Genomic DNA, 16,164 nt, shown 5'->3' on the forward strand with positions numbered 1-16,164 from the left:
TTCCTCTTCGCTTGTTTTCTGTGTGTCCTGCGCATGCCCAGTAGGAGGAGATTCGCCCAAATATCTGTCTAATGTGGACAGAGATATTTTGAAAAATGCTTAGTGTGGACGCCTGTCGTTTTTACTCGAAACCGGCCTTTTCAAAATTATCCGGCGTAGTGTGGACGTAGCCTTACTCTGCATGTATGTGAATATGAGCAGTGTAGCGAATAAGACTAATGAATTCTGCAAACAGATAGCCATATATAGAAAGCTGCAACAACAGAAATTTGTTTCAAAATAGGACAAGGCTGATTATAAAGTACCCATGGATCCAATGTGTTGAAAAAATATATAAAGGGGTAGTGGAACCATTGTTCAAAGAATTTTACAATATGGGAAGGGGGTACGGAGAGAAAGAAAGACTAAAGCATTGTTGGCATGTGGAGAACAAACAAACCCAGAGCTCCCTGGATGACTGAAGATACAGAGAATGGTAAAGCAAAAAAAAAGGCCACATTTGGTAAATGCAGGGCTGTAAGTACTTGCTGATTACAAATGACAAGAAGCCAAAATTAAGGAACAAAGAGGGTGAATGAGAGGAGATTAGGAATCAGGTGTTCAATTAGCATGTACAAAGCAAATGGTGGCACTTGGAGGAGTGATGCCTGTTAAGAGCAAAAAAAATGGGACCATTGCTGCAATTATTGTTAAGGTACTGAATATGTACCTTTCCAAGGAGGTGATAACTGACAGATTGGATACAATAAAAATTTATAGCCTGGAAGTATTAGGAAAGTTAGTTGAATTTCAAGTAAGATCCTAGGATTTTGAGCTAAGTATTGGAGGATTTACAGGGGTACAGACCATAATCGTCCAATGTTTTATGAATGCAAAGGGTAGGGATCAAGGTGTTGAAGGACTGAAAAGTAGTAAATATTATTCCCTTGTTCCAAAAAGGAAGGAAGAATAAGCCTAGCTGCTACAGGTCAGTTGGATTAACCTCAGTGGCATGGAAGCTTTAGAAACACTGATATGTGAGTGATAGCAGCAGCGGTTAACAGAAGGAAATTGGATCAAGACAAACAGAGATTTATTAAGTGAAACGTGTTTAACCAATTTAATAGTTTTATCATCATTTTATCATAGTTTTATTATAAAGCGCAAAAAAAAGTACAAGCATCTGAAAAAGTGTCCTGAATTTTGTAGGGACTTATGAGTAACATGGGTTTCCACAAGAACCCAAATATTAGCAGTTCCTGCAAGTAATTTGATGTTTTCAACTAAGCTTTAACTCTGTATTTCCATGAATTCTCACTAGCATCCTGCTACAGAGAATACTCCTTAGACAGGAATGGATATCAATGAAATGGAGTTCTGGAAACACAATGGGGGTCCAATGTGCCCCCGATACAATAACCGTATTAGCACTGCTATTCAGGAATGAAATTCTAGTTATCACTGACTGACAACAGTCCTGACTAAATGCTTAAAGCTGCCAGCCTTAATGATGGCAGATTTTGTTGCAGCCATGTAATTTACCTTTCAAAGGCGGCATCATTGATTTCCCCAAGAGAATGGAAACTTAAAGAATTTCTGAACTGAAATTTCTACTGGAGAAATTACATACAACAAATTTTAATTCTGTCTGGTGGTCAGCAATGAGCACAAATGATTTACCACTTGCCACAAGTTCTGGACCAACATCTCATAATCTCACCACAGAGAGTCCGTAATAAATTATTGCAAAAACTGCCAGACTGAAAATCATAAATGCACAACAAACCAAACTAAGTGGATGAAATTCTTTCAAATGCTTCATGAGGGGAACAGCTGAATATGTATCACCATCTTGTGGCCACTATACAAGTTACATTTGCAACTTATTTTTATTTAATTCATTTTTCACAATCCGGACATCAATGGCAAAGCTAGCATTTATTGCTCATGCCAAACTCTCCGTGAGCCACCTTCTTGAACTGCTACAAACTTTCTGGTGAAAGTATCACCATGGTACCGCTAAGGTGAGAGTTTAAAAATAATGGTAATAATGAAGGTAATAATGAAGAAATTAAGATGCATTTCCAAACCATTCAACTTAGAAAGAAACCTGCATGTTGTACCTTCCACCCTGATCCTTCTTGGTAGTGGTCATAGGTTTGTAAGGCATTGTTAGACCATGTAACATTCTGTAGGCAATATACAGCAGACATTTTCTGATAGTGATTGAGGGAATAAACATTTAGGATAATGAGATCAGATTACTTTGTCTTGGACGATGTTAAACTTCTTGAAATCTAACTCATCCAGGCAAGAATTATTATTCATCACTTTTCTGATTTGTGACTTAGAGAGAGCAGAAATGCTTCATTGAGAGTCTCTCACTGCAGGATTATCTGGCTTCTGACTTGCTCTTATACAGGTTTCCCCCACCATCCAAAGGTACAGCGTTCATATGAAATGGTTCATAAGCCGGAATGTTGTAAAGCAAAGAGGCAATTGCCATTTATTTATATGGGAAAAATTTGTGAGCGTTCGCAGACCCGAAAATAACCTACCAAATCAAGCCAAATAACACATAAAACCAAAATAACAGTAACATATAGTAAAAGCAGGAATGATATGATAAGTACACAGCCTATATAAAGTAGAAATACTTTTCTACAATCATTGCCGCTCTGTTCTCTGTAGTGAAAATCTCGCGCAAGCGCTCTCGGCAGAAACACTCTCTCCAGTAACCTTTAAGCTATGAAGCTACCAAGTCATACCAAATAACGCATAAAAATACACAGCATATATAAAATAGAAATAATGTATGTACAGTGTAGTATCGCTTACTGGAATTGGGAAGACAGCGTCGAGCACACTGATGATGGTGTGTTACACAATCGGCAATCGCCTCTGATCTGGGCCAACATTTACGTGCCAGGCGACACCTAATTAATTAGCTTGTTTATTTCGGCTTTTTTCTTAAAGATGTGCTGGGTGCATCCCGGCTACCGCTGCATTCTCCGCGGCAATGTATCGGTCCGCGGCCCGGGGGTTGGGGTGGTGGGACACAGGGGTGTCATCTCATCGTTGTCTGTTTCCATCAGGGCAGGCAAGTCATCTTCTTCTATGTCTGCCTGCCTCGATGTCGAAGGTTGAGGTTTGTCTTCTGCTGTGGAAGGCTTGAAAAACGACAGTATGCTTGACTGCTTAGCCTCGCACATTTTTCTATCACACAGTTCTTTGTAAGCACTCAAACCATCCTGCAAATATACCCTAAACCTACGTACCCTTTCAAAATTAAAGTCGTACTTTTCTGCAATCATTGTTGTCAATTGCAGCGAAAATCTCACACAGTTGCTTCATGTTCAGTTCCTGGACGACTTCACTTTTGGTCCGTTCACTACTGCATCAGTTTTCGATTGTTATCCTTTCCTCTTCCAATTGCATCAGCTCTTCATCTATCAGTCCTTGGTCATGGGATGCCAAAACCTCTTCAACATCATCTTCGTCAACTTCCACAAGCCAAACTCACTTTGTCCTTACTTCGTTCACCACGATCGAAACACTTAATTATGAGTAGTTTTACACTAAGTGTAACACCCTTACAAGCTCTTTTAGGCTTTTCTGATACCTTAGAACTCATCTTGCTAATGGCTACTCACAGGCACATGTTTAAGCAATCCAGGGGAGGAGCTTGGCTGCTCGGGGCGTGCGCTGCCTTTTTTCAAAACAGTGAAAACACTTCGTTAGCGAAAACAGGTAACTAATGTAGGTCTTTCGTAACAGCAAGGTTTCGTAAAACGAACGTTCGAAAAGCGGGGGACATGTATTTACGATGTTGATCCATTTGAATTTCCAGTTGCCTGTGATGTGATCATAGTGGGTTGGGGGTGGGGGGGAGCTTCACAATGGTAATAGTATCAAATACAGTGCAAACGTTACTTGACACCTATCAGTCCATATCCATATGATGACTAAACCTTGCTGCATTCAGGAATGAACTGGTTCATTTGCTGAAGTGCTGCAAGAAAATAAATAATGTACATATATCAGTAAACATTCCCAACTAAGCAACCTTACTTCCGGACTCACGGAAGGACGGTTATTGATAAATGAGCTGGTGGGGGTGGGGGAGGACGTTAGGTCTCAAGTCTTCAGGAACTCCTGCAGTAGTTCAGTGGGACAAGGATGATTGATGTCTTGCAACAACATCATCTACCTTTGTAAGTGGAGTGATTCTAACCATTAGAGGCATGAGGGCCGGTGACACCACCTGGTAGGCACATTCCTGGGTTGGAGGTCTACATGAGTCCAGAGTTCGGAGTCCCGTGATCAGCAAGTCCTGGAGTTAACAGAGGGTTGAAGCCTAAAGGTCAAAGACAGAGTTGAGGCCCAATATTGGCATGTCCAGAAGTTAGAGGCCTGAGATCTGCAAGTTTATGAGTTTGGGCCAGGGATGACCCCCAGATCAGCAAATTCCAAAGTCAGAAGCTCGTGAAGGTCCAGAGTTTAAGGCCAGGAGTTCAAAATTCTGTGACAGCAAATCCTGGGATCAATATCGAAGGCTGAAACCCGAAGGTAGAAGAATGAATTCAGCAAATCCAGAAGTTGCGGCACAATAATCAAAGCCCCTGCGTCAGTGGGTTTGGAAGCGAGAGGCCCAATGACTGCGAGTCTGAGAGTCCAGGCCAGGGACTGGATGTTGGAGATACAATGGCATCCTGTCCTTGGGTTGGAGACCTGTCTGTGTGTGTGAATGGATAGGCAAGTGGGTGGGAGGGAGAAAGGAGGCTTGCTTCGCTGTTGTTGTGTTGTTGTTGTGACTGAACATTGTGGGCGTGCTATGTTGGTGCCAGAGTGTGTGGTGACACTTGCAAGCCGCCCCAAGCAAAACCTTTAGGATGTGTTGATTGTTAACACAAATTACGCATTTCACTGTATGGTTTGATGTACATGTGATAAGTAAATGAACCTGAATGCTACCCACAATCAGTTAACTACCAACTTGATGTCAACTGTAGTAATTCTTATTCACCCCAGAGTTCAGTTCTTTTGTTCCAGGTTCAGAGCAAGGAGGCAAGAAGTCTGAAGCACAGGCCTCTTAGCAAAACTCAAATTAGGCATCAAGTTACTGCTGGGTAAACTTAGTAACATGGTTGGTAGAACCTTCCATCACTTTGCTAACAAATGTGAGCTGCCATCCCTTCAATCTGAGGCTGTGCCCTCGATAACCCAACTATAGGAAACATCCTCTCCACATCCACTCTATGAGATTCCCTCCACCATCGCCCCCCCCCGCCTACTAAACTCTAGCAAGTACAGGCCCAGAGCCATCAAATATTCCTCATACCTTAACCCTTTCATTTCCAGAATAATTCTTGAGAACCTCCTCTGGATCTTCTCCATTGCCAATATATTCTTTTCCCACAGATAGGGACCCAAAACTGCCGAAACTATTCCAAGTAAGGTCTGAACAATGCCTTATAAAGCATCAACATTACATCCTTGTTTTCAAATTCTAGTCCTCCTGAAATTAATGTTAACATTCAATTTGCCTTCTTTATCACCAACTCAAACTGCACATTCAATTTTAGGGAATCCTGCACAAGTGTTCTCAAGTCCCTTTGCACCCCTGAATCATAATGACATTGCTTCAATCACAAGGTTAGAGGGGGAGAAGCTTAACAGCGAAAGAAAGTCAGGATGAATGGGTAATTTTCAGATCAAAAGTGGGGTGCAGGGATCAATGCCAGATCTCAACAATTTGTCATCTTATTAACTTAAATGAAGGAACTGCGTGTACTGTAGCCAAATTTGCTGAAATTGCACAATTAGATGAGTTACCAAATTGTTAATAAAACAAGGAGCTGCAACAGTAAAGAGATAGCATAACAAAAGATTGACAGGCAAAACATATTGTGGGAAAGGACGAGGTGATCCACTTTAGAAAGAACAGAAAATATTTAAATGAAGATAACAAAATCCTGCTGTATAAAGTATCAGGGGATCACAATGCATTGTGCTGGCATGCAGCTACAGCCAGTAATCAGGAAGGCTAAATAAATACAGGTGCCCCCCCCCCCCCCCCGACAAACGTTCGCTTTAAGGCACTTTGCTTTTACGGAAGACCTACATTAGTACCTGTTTTCGCTAACCGAAAGCGGATTTTCGCTTTTATGAGAAAAGACGCCCACTTTAAATTTGTGTTTACCCCGAGAAAGACTACCATGACCGTGAAGCCTTGTGCGGGCAGGTGTGCGTGCATGCGTGTACATGCCGATTTTTTTCTACAAGTCAGTTTTGGCTAAATCTTCCTGATTCTGTTAAGTGAAACTACACTGTACATACATTATTTCTACTTTATATAAGGCTGTGTATTTATCATATCATTCCTGCTTTTACTATATGTTAGTGTTATTTTAGGTTTTATGTGTTATTTGGTAGGTTATTTTTTGGGTCTGGGAACACTCAAAAATTTTTTCCATATAAATTCATGGTAATTGCTTCTTTGTGTTACGCCATTTTCGCTTACAAACGGTTTCACAGGAACGCTTCGGATAGCGGGGAAACCTCTATTTCCCTTTTTTTTTTGCAAACATAATGAAATAAAAAAGTAGCGATTTATTTTTTTTTTAAAAAGGGAACTAATGAAAGCCCTGGAGTACTGATTACAAGCAACACGCATAAAAGTTGCTGGTGAACGCAGCAGGCCAGGCAGCATCTCTAGCAAGATTTAGTAAAATCTAGGAAGCCCACTATACCTCTTCCTAGAGATGCTGCCTGGCCTGCTGCTTTCACCAGCAACTTTTATGTGTGTTGCTTGAAATTCCAGCATCTGCAGATTTCTTTGTGTTTGAGTACAGATTACAGTTTTGTTTCCAAATTTAAGGACAGTACAGTACTCTATTGGTATAAGTGCAGAGGAGGCTTCTCTGGATTTCTAGGATGAAATGGTTATAGTATAAAGAGAAATTGAGCAGGTTGAGCCATGTTTAGAAAAATGACAGTTAATTATGGAAACATAATTCTGAGGGGGGATTGGCACATTGGAAGTTTTTACTTCTGGTGATACGTAGCACTGGAGGGCATTAAGTTGCACCAAGACAAAGAGGAATGTTGGTAGAATCACTATACTCAAGAAAGCACCATTCAAAGATCTCCACCATCCAAGTCATGCTATCTTCTCACAGCTACCATTGAGTAGGAAGCATGAAGTCCCTCACTACTGGTTGTTAAACTGTAGTGACTAGGTTTGTGCTGGTTGATTCAAGAACAGCTACTATCCTTAAACAATCGGCACAAATCTAATCAGTACAGTTTAACAAAACTATAATTACTTGGATTACTTTGCACAAAAATTGACTTTTTTGTTGTTCTATGTTCTATCTTGTAAAAGAAAATGTGTAATTTATGTTTTACTTGCGAATGCTGGTTGTACGATGATGTCATGTGCTAATGATAAAGCTACAAGATTTTCATTGCATCTGTACTTGTGCATTTGGCAATAAACTTTGATTTTACATTCAAGGTTGCGAGTGGCAGACACTTCAGCAACAAAGGAGTCAAGTGCTATGAGGAAAGAGAATGGTATTGAGATCAGTTTGCCTCAGGCACAATCCTGAATGGCTGAGCGGGCACAAAGAGTTGATTGGCTACTTCTCCTGTTCATTGTGTTCTTAATGTGGTCCTATATTGCAGTTTTGAGGGATTGTAAAGGAGGAGTCTGACACCTAGTTGTGTTGCATTATCGTACCTTACAGACAATGACAGGCTTTTGCTTAATTCATCTGTGGGACAGCTCTGCCAATTTAGATACCAATCTCCACATGTTTGAGACAAGAACGTCACAAGGTCATCTGGCCTACAAATTACTCTGCCATCTCCAAATTCAATGCCTTGATTGATGATTTATCTGGTTTTCTTCTTTTTCTGAACATAATAGCAACGGTATAATCCTCCACAGAACACTGATACTAAAGAGCAAATATTTATTGCAACACACACAAAATGCTGGAGGAACTCAGCAGATCAGACAGCACCTATGGAAATGAATAAACAGTCGACGTTTTGAGCCGAGACCCTTCTTCAGGGCAGAATATTTATTGCCCCTTGCCATTGCATAGCATGGTGTTACACCCTGCCCCAACTCTTCTGCAATGTCAATCTATTATCTGGTACTAGGAGATAAGTGAGAAAACATTTTGAATAGACATAATTCACTCATTTAACAACTTTCTTGAGCTGTGAGGTGACCAGCTCTTGAATTTTGCTATCTACAAAGCACCATCTATGGACCATCTATTGCTCAAAGAACAAAACCCAAACCTGAGCTTTTCCAACTGACGACATGCCCAGCAAATAAGATTATCTAAGGCATGGGAAACTGCCTGGAGTTTCTGCCTTGCACAGATTGTGCACTCTACAAGTCTGAGATAACTAACCATTTCTGTTCCTGTTTAAGGTAGCTCACTAAGCAGAATTCAGAATAATTTATTTCATCTTTTAATTATAAAACTGCAGTGATGTTTTTTTTAAAGATGAACTTTGTCACATGTACGGTGCAACATCCAATGAAATGTACTGTTTTGTGTCAAATCAAATCAGGTCTTATTTGTTAAGATGGTGGTGCTTGCATACAGCAGCCTCTTGGGGGCCAACCAAAGGTGCTTTTTTTATGATCACAAGACAATTCTACTGCAAGAACTTTGGGTAATGCAGGGCTACGCCATCAGTGAGCTGTTTGTTGATCGGAGTAGCTGGACTATTGTCGAAGGGGCTGACCAGGATGTCGGGGAAGGAGTTGACCTGGCTGCAGACAGTGTTGCTTCTTGCTACTCTAAGGCAATGAAGTTGATCTGCAAAAGCAGCATGCAGTATAACAGTGGGTGATTTTGTCTCTGACATTTCACCTGGGATTGCAAGACTCTTTGGACATTGACACTGTAAATTGCCGCAGGTCTGTTACCCCTGTCTGGTGGTGCGACTGATGACATAGAAGCCGTGCAGCCTGGTTGTAGTGAGGACTAGGCCTCAAGTTGCGGGCTTGCATGCTGCTGACCAGGAGAGGAGACGCTGGAGACAGTGCAGTGTGGCAGCCATACTTGGCTTGGAGCTGGTCTCTCCCATTGATGCTGCCCTTTTGTGTTCAATCGGTGGATGACAGGCTGGATTGCATGTGTCTGTACATTATCAAGAGACTATACCACTAACTGTGGGACATATCACTCAGGGTCTTGGAATTCTGTTACATTCGGCTATATTTTTGTATGGTTGAAGGATAATTAAACTTAATTCAATTTGATTTGACATCAGCAAAGATTGTGCTAGGCAAGTGTTGCACACTTTCGGCTCGAACACAGAATGGCAACAACTCAATAACTCTACAAGTACATCTTTGGAATGTGGGAGGAAACCAGAGCACCTAGAGGAAACCTACGCATCTCAGGGAAAGTGTATAAAACAATGGGAATAGAACCCCAATAAGTAATCACTGGTGCTGTAAAGTGATGCACTAACCAACCGCAACGCTGCTGTACCACCCTACACTACTGTTCCACTTACTTTACTATAGTCCTTTATTCACCAAATTCAACACTCTTTAGACATTGCCCTCTGTGTTTTAGCAAAGCCCATTAATTTGTATATCCAGTTACAAGTAAGCTCGCAATAACTGCAGTTAATCAGCTGCCACTATTTAATCACCCAAAAGACCGACAGGCTATATATACCACTTTTTATTACTTGCTTACAGTTGCAAATGCAAACTGCAGGGTTAAGAAAATTTAAATATAAAATTAAATTAAACAAATAAATAATTGAAGCATTATCAACTCCCTTACTCACCAAAGCAGACTCCAGACATGCATGCTGTGGTGCAACATATAGTGCTTTTAAAGAATCCAATAATTTCATGATTTTTGAAAAGAATAAATATAAAGCTTCGTTGAAAGTAAATGGGACTGATTACATAGATCTTCTTAAGCATGTTTAAGAAGAGTCTACAACACATATACAATTCTATAATTAGGATTTTTTACCTTTCATTTTCTGACTGTCAAATTGCAGTTATGCATTATTTCTAATCTAAAATTTACTCCACTACATTAAGATGAGATGGTGATCTTCTGCTAATCTGCATTGATAAAAATTTTCAAGGAATGATTTTCCCAATGTTCCAAGCCAAAAAGATCCGTAAACTGTTAGTAGAATCCAGCACAGTGGAATAAGATTGCACTGTAATATTGCTTTTCAGCCACAGGAGGCTGCTGTAAATCTAAAGTTCAACATTCTTTAAATAACCATAAAAAGTGAGCAATGATAAAACCATTACAGATCATTTGCTTTTACTTACTTTTTGTCAGAATATAGGAGAGCATAAACTTCTCTGTGCATTCCCTCTGGTCTCTTAAAAGTGAGCGTTTCTGTTGATTTCTTTGACTTTTTCTAAACAGAAAAAAAAATTGTTCTAAATTACCTTCAGCACTACAGGATGCAGTGACAGCTGGGGGATTGCTAAAGGAAAAAAAACTGTACAGAAAATAAGTTAATCACAAAGTAGGAAATAAATAAATATTAATTACAACCACCAATTATTCACATTATTTCATGTGCAAGTGCAGTAAAGTTCCAGCTGCCCATTTTATTCAGTATGTTAGTATCTATAATGGACTTTAAAATGATCATTTTCAACAATTTTGTGCAAAGGCAAGGTCCATTCTACTAACTTACTCTTCTCCTGACTTTTCAACACAAAAAAAACCCCCAAAAAATGCTGGAAGTACTCAGCAGAACACCTGAAATGCAAATACTTACTTCTATTCCACAGATGCTGCCTCACCTGCTGAGTATCTGCATTTCTACAAGTTGTTTTATTTTCTGCAGCATTTTGCTTTGTATTTTTTTTAAATTCAGTTTCCAACATCTGCAGACACTTCTGCCTCTGCAGTTTGTTGGTTTTCATTTTCCACACATTTATGCATGCAGAAGTTTATCTCTTCCTTCACCACCTCAAATAAAAAAAGTATATACCAAGCAGAATTTCCTGATGATTCCACTATAATGCATGAATTTTTAAAGAAATTGAATATTCCAAAATTACCACCCAATGAACATTTAAAACTAGACGTACCTATTACGGTAGAAGTAGTAAAGAATGCTATTTCCTCGATAAATTCAGGTAAAGCACCTGGTCCAGGCAGTTATACAGTAGAATTTTTTAAATCCTTCTCTACTATACTTTCTCCTTGGTTATGTAAAAAACGTTTGTAGAATTTTTAAGGATGCAGTATCTATAGGTAAATTACCACAATCTTTTTATCGAGTTTCTATTTCCCTAATTCTTAAAAAAGATAAGGATCCTACCGAGTGTACATCTTACAGGCCTATATCTTTGCTGAATGTGGATTCTAAGATTTTTTCTAAAATATTGGCAATGAGACTGGAGAATGTATTGCCTCAAATTATTTCTGTTGATCAGACTGGATTTATTAAAAATCATTACTCCTTCTTTAATATTAGGAGATTAATGAATATTGTTTATACTTTTTCACCTAGAACTCCAGAGTACATAATTTCATTGGACACTGAGAAAGCTTTTGATAGAGTCGAATGGACATATTTGTTTACTACACTTGAGAAATTCAATTTTAGTCTGATATTTATATCTTGGATTAAATTGATATACCTTACTCCTTTGGCTTTGGTATTTACTAATAATCAAAGATCTCCCTTTTTTCAGTTATTCTGTGGTACTAGGCAGGGTTGCCCTCTTAGTCCATTATTGTTCAATATTGCCCTGGAACCATTAGCTATTGCCATTCCTGACTCTCTAATATATTTAGTATTACCTGTGGGAATGAGATGCATAAATTATCACCATATGCAGATGATTTACTATTATATATTTCTAACCCTGAGAAATTCATTCCGGAAGTATTATCTTTGCTTGTTCAGTTTAGTAGTTTTTCTGATTACAAATTGAATCTTAGCAAGAGTGAACTTTTTCCATTAAATATGCAGGCTCCCATTTATAGATGTTTACTACTTAGATTGATTACTGACCATTTTACTTATTTAGGGGATAAAATTGCTAAGAGGCATAAGGACTTATTCAAGCTCAATTTTTTACCGTTAATTAGTCAGGTTAAACAATTGCTTACTAAATGGTCCCCATTGTCTCTATCACTGATTGGCCGAATCAATGCTATTAAAATGATTATTCTACCTAAATTTTTATATTTATTTCAATCGGTACCAATTTTTATTCCTTTGTTTGATACTATTGATTTTAAAATTTCCTCTTACATATGGCAGAATAAAAATCCCAGGTTAAGTAAATAATACTTAAAGAAGTCCAAGAAAGATGAGGGTTTAGCATTACCGAATTTAAGATTCTATTACTGGGCAATTAATATCCGATATTTAGTATTTTGGACACAAGATTGGGATATAATTCCAAGACCACAATGGGTAAACCTCGAAAGTTATTCTGTACAAGGTTTTTCATTAGTTTCTATTTTAGGATCTTCACTCCCCTTTGTGTTTTCTAAATTGAATAAACAAATGGTTAAACCAATAATTAAACACATGTTACGAATATGGTTCCAATTTTGTAAACTTTTTGGTTAGAACAAATTTATATTATCCCTATTATATCTAATTTTTTTTCCAACCCTCTGTTATGGATCAAGCCTTTTTGATATGGAAAATGAAAGGTATAACATGTTTTCGTGATTTATTTTTGAATAACTGTTTCATGTCTTTTGAACAGTTGTCTAATAAATATAACTTGCCCAGATCCCCCTTTTTTTTTAAGATATTTACAAATAAGAAACTTTTTAAATACCATGCTGCCAACATTTCCGATTTCATACTCAACTGATATCATGGAAAAAATTTTAGGTTTAAATCCTTATCAGAAGGGATTAATAGCAACTATTTATGATATAATTATGAAAATACAGCCAGATATATCTGATAAAATAAAAAATGAATGGGAAAGGGAACTTCAACTTCACTTACCTATACAGAAATGGGAGAAAATTTTTCAATTAGTTAGCTCTTCCTCTATATGTTGGAGGAGGAGAAGATGGTGGTGCGATGCAGCGTCCACGGCCACTCCGGTGAATGATATCTGTAATCTGTCAACTAGGGTACCGTGCACAATTCTGATTTGATGGAGACAGACATGAGAGTACGGAGGAACAACTGGAGAAACTTCTGAAATGTCCACTTCACTGCTGCTGCTACTGTGTGGTCCGGAATCTCTGGAGAAGGCCCTGAATCCTTGGCTTTGCTTGTTTCGGCGGCCAGGGCGAGGTAGAAGGCGCTCGGCAGAGGATGGCACTCGGGAGGCTGTATCGGAGGGGCTGGTTGGAGGCTCGAAGTTTTTGGATGGATGGACTCAGTGTCAGCTGTTGTCGGGTGCTTCCAACGCATCGGCAGTTGTCGGTGCCTCGAGGTTTATGGCAGGGAGTTTCTCCCTTTTGCCGCCTGCTATCAGGGACTCGGGAGTCGACCGGGACTTAGAGATTTTTTTTTTTACCGTGCCCATGGTCTGCTCTTCATCAAATTATGGTATTGTTTTGCACTGCTGTAACTATATGTTATAATTATGTGGTTCTGTCAGTGTTAGTCTTTGGTTTGTCCTGTTTTTCTGTGATATCACGCTGAAGGAACATTGTATCATTTCTTAATGCATGCATGCATTTCTAAATGACAATAAACGAGGAGTGAGTGTTCTCATAATCTAATATGTGCTAAACATATGCTGATACAATTTAAGGTAGTACATAGGGCCCACATACCTAAAGATAAACTAGCTCGTTTTTACTCCTTTCCAAATCCTATTTGTGATACATGTCACTCTGAGGTGGCTTCTTTGATTCATATGTTCTGGTCCTGCACTCTTTTGGAAAAATTTTAGAAAGATATCTTTGATATCATTTCAACAGTTTAGCGCTTTGATTTACAACCCCATCCTATTTTTGGTTTGCCAATGATGGAACATAGCGCTTTATCCTCTTCAGCTTGTCGGATAATCGCATTTGTTACATTAATGGCCAAAAGATCCATTTTATTGAATTGGAAAGAGACCAATCCCCCTACTACATTTCAATGGTTTTCCCAAACTATATCATGTTTAAATTTAGAAAAAAGTCAGAAGTGTCATTTTTGATCCTTCGGTTAAATTTGAGGAGACTTGGAAGCCATTTATTCAACATTTTCACATGATGTAATTTGACCTTTTCTGAATCCTTTTTATTAAATTAGAATATATGAATAGAGGAGCGGAGTTGACGACATTAATGAACGTATTCCATCTAATATATTGGTTCAGCCCTGTTTTGTTCTGTTTGGGTTTTTTTGGGGGGGTTTAGTAATTTAGCTTTTTTTAAAGTTTTGTTTTTGTTTTTTGGGGTTTTTCTTTGTGATATCCTTTTTTTTATTTCTTTTCTCTTCATGATTAATTATATTATGAATTTCAAAGTCTATTACACTTGTACAATTTGTAGTTTCTCTTGTATATGTTTATTACCAATAATGTAATTCCAATCTCTTTGTATCACTATTGTTATTATGTTTATGAAATTGAAAACTAATAAAAAGATTAAGAAAGAAAAAAGGTACTTTTGATTTTACTTTATTTTCACCCTAAAATATTTAAAAATATTCTTCCAATTACATTGAGAGTTACTTAGTTTCAATTAAAGAAATATTTCATTACTTTTTTGATGGCTGTGTGGATTTAACATTGGTTAGCTACAACATACTTTTAATTGTAAATCCATGTCGAATGAACTGACCTGAGTCAGACTAATTATCAGAGATTGATAAATGGCACTAATAATCTAAGAACTGGGAGTGAATAATTATTCACTGATGTTTCCCAAACATGCACAAGAATTTTGCAAAAAACAAGATTTTACATGACTTTGATATTCCATTAGAGCAGGGGTTCCCAACCTTTTTTATGCCATGGACCCCAACCATTAACCGACAGAACCATGGACCCAAGGTTGAGAAGCCCTGCATTATTGAGCAAATAAGCACAATGTCTAAGTGTCAATACCCATGCAACACTGTCTGACCTCTAACTGTCCTGGTCTCCTTTGCCACAGGACCAATTACCTTGGCTCTATCAAGTCCTAGTGATAGCTACTATGCAACAACACCCCAACATTAAAAGTAATCCAAGAATATCTTATACTTCCAATATGTTTAGGACCTGGAATTCCAGGAATATTATAAACAATCCAAGCATAACCGAACAATGCCCTGCAATCATAACCTATGGTCTTTTGATTGAATTGAATTGAACTGACTTTATTACTTACATCCTTCATATACATGAGTAAATACTTTACATTACGTCTGTCTAAATATGCAATGTGCAATTTATAATAAATAGTATGTACAACAATATTTCAGAAATACAGTTGTGTCAGCATGAATTAATCAGTCTGATGGCCCAGTGGAAGAAGCTGTCCCAGAGCTTGTTGGTCCTCGCTTTTATGCTACAGTATCATTTCCCGGATGGTAGCAGCTGAAACAATTTGTGGTTGGGGTGACTCAGGTCCCCAGTGATCCTTCGGGCCCTGTTTACACACCTGTCTTTGTAAATGACCTGAGTAGTGGGAAGTTCACATCCACAGATGCGCTGGGCTATCTGCACCACTCTCTGCAGAGTCCTGCAATTAAGGGAAGTACAGTTCCCATACCAAGCAGTGATGCAACAAGTCAGGATGCTCTCAATTGTGCTCCGTAGAAAGTTCGTAGGATATGGGGGCTAATACCAAACTTCAACTGTCTGAGGTGAAAGAGGCGATGTTCTGTCTTTTTCACCACACAGCCAGTATGTATAGACCACGTGAGATCCTCAGTGATGTGTATGCCAAGGAATTTAAAGCTGTTCACCCTCTCGACCCCAGATCCATTGATGTCAACAGGGGTTAGATCATCTCCATTCCTCCTGTAATCCACAACCAGCTCCTTTGTTTTTGCAACATTGAGGGAGGTTGTTTTCTTGATACCACTGTGTCAGGGTGATGACTTCTTCTCTGTAAGCTGCTTCACTATTGATATCATCACACTGACTGAGAAACTAGAGTCAAAGGAGTCAGATACACATTCTGGAAATGAAAATCTGTCTTCACAAAGTGAGCTTTGCTATCAATAATTAGCTACTCCAGCATC

General features: G+C 38.7%; 1 protein-coding gene across 1 annotated transcript in view; it reads right to left on the minus strand.

The window, feature by feature from the left end:
• The window catches only part of dmap1 (DNA methyltransferase 1 associated protein 1), a 112,224-nt gene that overhangs the window by 50,181 nt on the left and 45,879 nt on the right, over positions 1 to 16,164 (minus strand). Inside the window, exon 4 of the mRNA XM_072273656.1 lies at positions 10,322 to 10,413. Coding sequence (XP_072129757.1) covers positions 10,322 to 10,413 — 92 coding nt within the window. The remainder of the gene's footprint in view (positions 1 to 10,321; positions 10,414 to 16,164) is intronic.

The sequence above is a fragment of the Mobula birostris genome, chromosome 12 (genome assembly GCF_030028105.1).
Source record: "Mobula birostris isolate sMobBir1 chromosome 12, sMobBir1.hap1, whole genome shotgun sequence".
Taxonomy (NCBI): Eukaryota; Metazoa; Chordata; class Chondrichthyes; order Myliobatiformes; family Myliobatidae; genus Mobula; species Mobula birostris.